This window comes from Camellia sinensis, chromosome 12, assembly GCF_055761805.1.
Source record: "Camellia sinensis isolate YWXY chromosome 12, ASM5576180v1, whole genome shotgun sequence".
In the NCBI taxonomy this organism is placed as follows: Eukaryota; Viridiplantae; Streptophyta; class Magnoliopsida; order Ericales; family Theaceae; genus Camellia; species Camellia sinensis.
Window position 1 is genome coordinate 18,960,865 of NC_138972.1, and position 8,254 is coordinate 18,969,118.

General features: G+C 41.5%; 1 protein-coding gene across 1 annotated transcript; it reads right to left on the reverse strand.

The window, feature by feature from the left end:
* Positions 1-7,424: 7,424 nt before the first annotated feature.
* On the reverse strand, positions 7,425-8,003 carry LOC114281893 (uncharacterized). The gene has a single exon (XM_028224485.2). The coding sequence runs from the start codon at positions 8,001-8,003 to the stop codon at positions 7,425-7,427; it is 579 nt and encodes a 192-aa protein (XP_028080286.1).
* Positions 8,004-8,254: the final 251 nt, after the last annotated feature.

The following is an 8,254-nucleotide window of genomic DNA, read 5'->3' on the forward strand; positions in this document are numbered from 1 at the left end:
ATTCGTACTTATCAATCACTTTATAGATTCTTAACAAATCAGACAAGTAGAATACTCATCCATATTACAAATTCATGGGTTCAAAAAACTTACCACATAGGCAGTATTTAGAAAATAACATACATAAAAATATATTTACTAAGATATTACTCACAGTGTTCAGTTGGCTGATTTGTCTTCAGAGTTGACCTTACACAATTCATAACACATACTGAAATTGGGTCACAATACAATTCAATCGATTCTTTAATTCGTTTATCTTTCTAACTCTTTCGTTCATTTGGAATGCTCAATGTATGCCTAAGAATGCTCAGAAATGAAATAAAATGGAAGTTGAAACATAGAACAACTTTTCAAAGTTTCCTGAAACAGGGCACTTTGCCCGAGCGCAACATTGGTCGCTTGAGCGTAGCCCCTTGGTCTGCAAAAGTACTGGATGCATGGAAAGTGCGCTTGAGCGATAGATTGTTCGCTCAAGCGGTGAGGTAGAGTTCTAGAATTACGAGAACAGAGTTAAACTTCAAACACATTTTCAAATCATGAACTTACATGGCTTATCCACAACTTCAAAGTATACTAAGAAATTCTTTCAAAAACATGGATTACAAGGTTCATGCTCAAAGGATGAAACTCAATGTTCGAACCGAATGAATCTTTCCTCTCTTTCCTAATCATTTACTTATGTTGTTTCTTAGCTTATTAATCCTTAATAGGTCATAATTCACGCTTAAGAATGCCCAGAAAGAGATGTAAATGAAGATATGAATTCAAAATGCCGTTTGAAAACATGTTGAAATTAGCTGTTGGTTACGGCCATCTTTTGGTCGCTAAAGCCATCTTCGCTCGAGCCACCATTTGGTCGCTTGAGCCAACTTTTGCAAAGTGAAAAATAATGGGAGCTCGCAATGTTGGCTCGAGCCATCACTTGGTCGCTCGAGCCATCTGTGAAATTATGGGTTTTTAAAACAGAAAGTTTGAGCTCCAAACACAAATTCAAAGCCTTGGGTCATGCATGTCTCATTCAAAAACACAAAATTACGTTAGAAAACATATATACATGACCCAAAAAAATCATTTTCTTAATCTCGTCAATTTGGCAAAATTGAGCTTAAAACTCTCATATATGCAAGATTTTCAAACTCTTTTCTCAAAACTCAACTCCAAAGTGTATAGGCTTGCATGTTTGAACCAAACTCTTGAAATTACATGGTGTAGACACCCCATTTTTGACCGACCTTAAGACTTAGACGTCATCGATTGAGCGCTCGGTGATTGCGCATGTTGTGCTCGTTCGGAGGTTTCGGAGTTTCGGTTGAAGGCCTTACCCCCGGACCTCAGGACCCTTTTGTGTTTTGCCTCGGTTTACGAACCAGGTTCTATTTTCTCTTCCTGAAAGGAGGGAAAGGTCTAGTAGATCATCTCTCAGTGGATGTAGGCTACGTTTCGTGGTCGTAGGCCGTTGTTCCCGTTTGGAGACCAGTTTCTGGTTTTCGGAGCCGTCGGACGTGCGCCTCGATTCGAGACCGCTTAACTTTCTCTGTTTGCTCTGGTTTTTGGCACACACCTTGTTTCCTCTCCCTAGAGGGACATTGTGGCCCAAGAGACCACCTTTTTGGTCACATGCCACCTTTGATGCTTAACAGTCAGTTTTCGGGGCACCCGGCTGCGCGTTTTGGCCCCCAAACCCTCGTTTTGCATCCGTCTTGGTTCATTTTTGGCATAGACCCTAGTTTCATTGTTAGGAAGGTGGTAGTAGGATGGGAGACTACCTTTTCTTCTTGGAGACCACCTTTCCCCGGTCGGGCGGTTTTTCTTGACAAGTAAGTGGTCTCCCTCACTTTTGAGCCACAATTTCTGGTCACCCATACCACTATTGAGTTGCATTCACCTGGGAGACCACCAATATGGGTAGGTCGACCACCTTTTCAACTTGAACCTTTTGACCCCTGGCCGGCTAACCAGGGGGAGTGGTCAGCCGACCACCTGAACTGGTCGGCCAGCTCTCTCCTTTTTTGTCTTACTGAATGCAATCCAGCTGTGCCAGCTGGGAGGCATTTGCTCCATCCTCTGAGGTTTGACCCTCTTGTTTTGGCTTCTTAAAGAAGCTTGGTCCTTTACTCTTAGCTTCTAAGAGAAGCTTGACCTTTTGTTTAGCTTCTTGAGGAAGCTTGACCCCTTTGGTCTAGCTTCCTCAAAAAGCTTGACCGTTTTGGTTTAGCTTCCTTTAGAAGCTTGGCCTCTTTGCTCCAAGCTTCTTAGAGAAGCTATGGACCTCTTCTTCTATAAGAGGGAGCCTCTCCCTCTTGAGCCAAGGTTGAGATTTTTGTATCTAAAGCTTATACAACTCTCTCCCTATATCTCTACACCTGAGCTCCAAACTCCATAGCTCTTGCACCATTGCCCTACACCTCCAAGCACAACACCTCCACTATCACTCTAAGCACCTTAGAGCTGTTTTTCAGAGGTTGAAAGCTTGCTACATTGGTCCAGAAGCTGCTGGCCTTCTTCTCTACAAGGGTAAGTCTCTATTTCCCTCTTTGTAGCCTTATTTTGCTTCATAGTTTAGCTCTATTTGCAAGCATATTTAGGATTTTTCATAAACTGAAAAAAGTCTTGTTTTGAGCTTCTAAACATGTTTGTTTAAGGCCATTTTTATGTTGGGGGTCATCTACCCCCTTGCATGCTTCATTTCCTCTTGTTTCGAGCTATGCATTAGAGCATTTGTGCTGGCCTTGGTTTGGCCTTTTCAGTGGCTAACATGTGTTTTTGAGCCTCAAAATCAGAGAGGGGTGACCCTCTCACCCCTTGTTTTGTTCACTAGCTTTGTTGGCCTTACAAAGGAGCCCCTATTTGCACGTTTCAAAGCCATGTTTTAGGCCACTTTTTATGAGTTTTGTGACCTGAATAGGCTCTGTCCAGAGCCCTTTTTGCCATGTTAAATGTCTATTATGCATGTGTAGAGTAATCCTCTTCAAGCCCTTCCAAAGGGGCCTTTACTTGCATGCTTGCTAGACTCATTTCAAGCCCTTTTTAGTAAGTTTTAGGGCCCTCATAACCTCTGTCCACAGGTAGTTTTGCTATTTTGTGTGTCCATCATACATGTGTAGAACAACCCTCTCATTGGCCTTTCAAAGGAACACTTCATTCTAACATGTGTTGACTGAGTTTCAGTGGGTTTTTGGTCATATTTTGGCATGCCATGTTTCTGTTTTTAGGTGGTTTGGTGGTCCCTCATGTGCTTCATATACATATAGTGTAAACCATGCTTACTAGCCTATGTTGCATGTTGTTTTGGCCCTTCATGTTAGCACTTTTTGGCCATGCCTTAAACTGATTTTGTGCATATTTTGGACTGCCTTAGCTCTGTTTTTGGGTCTCATGGTCGAATGATGCTTATTTTGCATGCTTGTAGTTCAATATCCATGTTTAGCTTTGAGTTTCGAGGTCTATTACATGCATATGCTGAGGCGTTTTCATGTTTTGAGGCCATTGCACATCATATTTCAGAGCTTACATGCATGCCATATTGTCATGATTTTCACTCTTTAAATGCGTTTGAGAGTTGTGCATAAATGCCTCGTTTTCGGACCATTGAATGAGCTTCATTTCCATGCACTTTGAGCCATCATTTTAGGCCATTTTTCCACTGTCTTGGACCTACCTAGGGTCTGTTTGAGGGTGGTTTTGTCATTTGTGCATTGCTTTGTGTACCTCTAGTGTAATGCACTTCACTAGTTTCGGTATTCGGGCTATTTAGCATGCATCGTGTGAAGTGTTTGCATGATTCGGGACCATTGTGTATCATATTCCAGAGCTGGATCATGTGCCATTCTATGCCATATTTCATCATTTTCCATGCTTTGTTAGAGTTGCATGTTGTGCCTTAGGATCAGTCCTTTGCATCCGTGCATGTTTGCATGTATTTCGGTTGTCTCATTTTCATCATATGGCCACTGATTTGGGTGTGGCTGAGGTCCACTCATGTTGGTTTAAGTCCATCTTGCATTGTGTATGCCATTTAGTTCACGTTGTTGCATGATTTGATCATTGCATTGTGTATGCCTTGTTCGTTTCATTGTATTTGTTAGTCTTCATATGCATTGCGTATGCCATATAGAATCATCTTGCATTGAGTATGCCATTGATTATTTGATAGCATTGTGTATGCTAGTAGCATGTTTGCATGTCATCCCTTGCATGTTTGCGTCATTTAGTGGCATTGCATCTAGGATGCATGTTAGAGTTGCATTCATGCATGTCATGCATATTGCATCGTGTTTGGAGTAGGGTTTAGTCCAAACACGGGAAACGAGGGACGTTTCGTACTCCAAGTGACGAATCATGCCTCGATTCTCGATCGCCGACACTCTTGACTATCCATGATAGAGTCGTTGGCTTTAGTTGTTTATATGTGCATTCATGTCCCACTGAGTCGTGCAATTCGACTCCTAGGCCATTATGCATGATTGATGGCACGAGGATCGAGGATTACACTCCCTAGAGCTTGTGCAATGATAGGGAGAGTGGTCATGCACACATTTGTTGAAAATACATTGCCTTTTCTCTCTCTTGCCTTTGTTGCAGAAAAATAAGAAACCAGAGGTGGAAATTGGTCGGCCGACCAGATTTTCTGGCAGACCGACCACCCTCTTTGGTCTCCACCACAAAGGGTGGTCGGCGGGTGGTCTTCCATGCTAATAACTGGTCGGTGGCCTTCCCAAGGTGGAGTTTCAGCCTTCTGGAGCTTTGTGCAAGTTTCTGAGATCAATTGCAAACAAGGGTGAGGCGAGGCATCGCGATGGAATTTACCGACAAGGCGACTCGAGCATGCATACACCTTTCATTATTCGGAACAGAGCTGAGGCAGTCCATTTAGCTTGCATGCTAATTTATTTGCTTTTCTAGCTAATTTGTTGATTAATTAGGGTTTTGTAATATTTAATTAGCTAAAGTAGTTAATTATTTATTCGGACTGTATTATTTATTCAGACCCTCCGAGCGAGGGCACAATTGTAATAAGTGTGCGTGTGTGTGATGTATGTCTTCCAACCCCACGTCTTTCTCCCTTTTATTTACCAACTTATGATGGTTAGATTAGGGCATGTTTCAATTAGCATACTCATGCTTGCATGTTTGCATCATTCATCTGTACTGCATGCACCAGGCTCGGCGCATCATACTAACTGCATTGTATTCCAATTCCAAATTGAATACGTGTTAGCTTTAGCATCTCATATGCCATTCTTAGGATAGCCGAGCCTATTTCTACTTGCATTTTGCTTGTGTTGCATCAGCCATCTTAATATGAACTAGGATCATGCATTGATTACTAACTAGTTTCTATTTTGGCTTGGAGTACTCGGTAAGTGTTTATGCTTTAGCATCCTTGCATGTGTGTGAGTGACTGCCATGATAGCATGCTTACCATGAGGCTATGTGCTTATGTGATATGCCTGCCTGAATGCCTGTGAGTGAAGGTTGGGTTGCTTGAGTTGGAATAATTCGTCGAAACCCATGTTTTAGCCTACTTGCGAGTAGCAAACTTCAATCCATTTTCAAAACAAACGGATGTGCGATGCTTTGTTCCAACTTAGGCAATCCAGTCTATACTTATATGCTGTGCGCATCACATAGTAAATCTAGGCTAATAACCGGAATAAGAGCACATAATGTTTTCAAAACTCGATATCATGGTTAGTAGAGACCAATCTTTGATCGGGCGAGCGGGGGTGCTCACGAAGTGACCTTCCCCAATCGTACCCAAGTTCCCGAGCCGAGGCAACTTTGGTGATGACGGACATGTGGCCTTCGGCACGAGTCAGGGTTTCCTAAATTTCCCCAAAATAAAATATTTAGGTGGCGACTCTGTATCTGGCAAAGTAATCCATGTTTGGCACTTCTTTCTAAAAATCTATTTTCCAAAACGATTTGCCAGATTTGGACTCTTTGATGATTCATCGGTCTTGCATTGCACTCTGCGAGATTAGATACAGGACCGTGACTTTTGAGTCTGAACTGTAGTGAGCCCCAAATGAACAAAACGGGATTCCCTCTCGGGACGTTCGGGGACGTCTACATATGGAAATACATATGCATGAGCTCAACTTGAAACCATGAGCTCAAAAGTGTTATGATTTTCCAAAACTGAGATCAAAACTTCTATACATGCATCAATTCAACTTCAATTCCCTTCCAAGACTTTCAAAACATGGAATTAGTGTTCATAACTTTATGATTCATGAATGCATGTAAGTGACAACTCCCAATTCAACATGGATTACAAAGTTCATGCCAGAAACAAATTCATGCATGCATGTATGATTTAGTACCAATTTCCTCATTCCAAGCTCAATTCTTGCATTTTGGTTCATTATCTTCTTGAATACACATTATTATTGACTTGAGCTCATAAATTAAGCAATTCTTGAGTAATCTTCACTATCTTTCAATATACTAAGCAATCCTCCAAGTTGAGTTCCTTTGTCTCTCTAAATTGACTCAATCTCTTTGTAGAATGAATCTCAGCAAATTTTTGAGCTTCTAAAGATGAGTTAAGCTCATCACTCTTCATATTTATATAAGGTAATTAGCTTAGACTAAGCAAACAGGCTTTAAGGTTAATTAATTACACTTAGTTTAATCAATATAATCTAATTAATTTGATCCGAATTAGTTTTCAATTAAATTTCACCATAGGCTCTAAAAATTATACTAATCACAATGACCTATTCAATTTCGGTTTCTGATGCCTCTACGACCCTCAATTTTAGATTATAATGGAATTCAGAACAGATATTTCTACAATCAACAGATATGCATCCAAAAATCACATAGAACACATAATTAGCATTTAGATTCATATTAGGTATACAAACACATACATAATTAATGAATGAAAAGCTTAATACAAAATAGGGTTGTCACATGATATAGTGTTGTCTTCGTCTCATCTAGGGCATACATTGCTATCTGGCAGTATCCCTTGTATACATCTAGAAAGCTCATTCTTCCATGTCCCAATATGGCAACAACAAGGTGATCAATCTTGGGCAGGAGAAAGCAGTCCTTCGACATGCTTTGTTCAGACTAGTGAAGTCTACACAGACCCTCCACTTGTCATTCTTCTTCTTTACCACCATCGTATTAGACAACCAGGTGGGGTAGTTCACTTCTCAAATTGCTTGTACCTCTAGCAGCTTTTCCACTTCCTCTTCTACTGCCTGCACATGGATCAAAGTTGGTCTTCTTGCTCTTTGAATCACAACCTTGGCCAACCTGTCCACGTTAAGTCAATGACAGGTGATCTCGGAACTGATCCCCGACATCTTATTGGGTGTCCAAGCAAACACCTCTATGTTTTCTCTAAAAAAAGTCTCGAGCTTTCTTTCTTGATCCTTGGCTAAGCCAGAGTCAATGAGGAATAATCACTCTTCATCGCCTTCCTGTACAAGAACCTTTTTCAAGGGTTCTTCACTATTGTCGACTGGTTCTTTGTCGACATCATCCAAGACCTCCCAATCTTCACTTTCAATCTCTGATGTCTTTACTTCCCTCACATTGCAAGTATACCTTATTACTACCATGGAGCAATTTTTCTCATGTACTTGGTCTCCCCTTACTTCTTTAATCCCTTGCTCAGCTGGGAATCGCAATAGTTGGTGTAGCGTTGAAGGAATATCCCTCATTGCGTGCAGCCAAGGTCTTCCCAGAATGTTGTTGTATAGAAAGGGGGTATTTATTATAGTAAATTCTATAGTTACCTTCTTGGTCCCTGCTTGCACCTCTAGCCTTGTGGTCTCTAGCAGCCATGTCAGTGTGCCATTGAATCCAACCATAGGGCTATCAGATTGCTTTAGATCATCTTTATGGAGGCCGAGCTCCTTGTAACATCTAACGTACATGATGTCACAAGAGTTTCCTTGATCAATTAAGATATGCCTCGCTTGGCAATCTCTAACTTTCAATGTCACCACCAGAACATCGTTAGGTGGATGGTGTACCATATCTAGGTCCTCTTTAATGAAAGATATTATTGGCCCCCGACATCCTTCTGTCCTAGGCTTCTTCTGCTGAACCTGGTAGACATGTTGTAGATGCCTTACCCTTTGAATCTCTCCTCAAACTTCATTCTCATTGACCTTCGAATGAATCACGTTGATTATCCGTGGTCCTTTTGCCTGCGGTGGTGGCGGTGGCGGTGGCAGTAGCGATGGTGCTACTGGCGCCTGGGCCAGCTTCACATGCTCTTATCTTG

Coding starts and splice junctions, on each gene's coding strand:
- LOC114281893 (XM_028224485.2), bottom strand. CDS start 8,003: ATGGTACACCATCCACCTAACGATGTTCTGGTGGTGACATTGAAAGTT.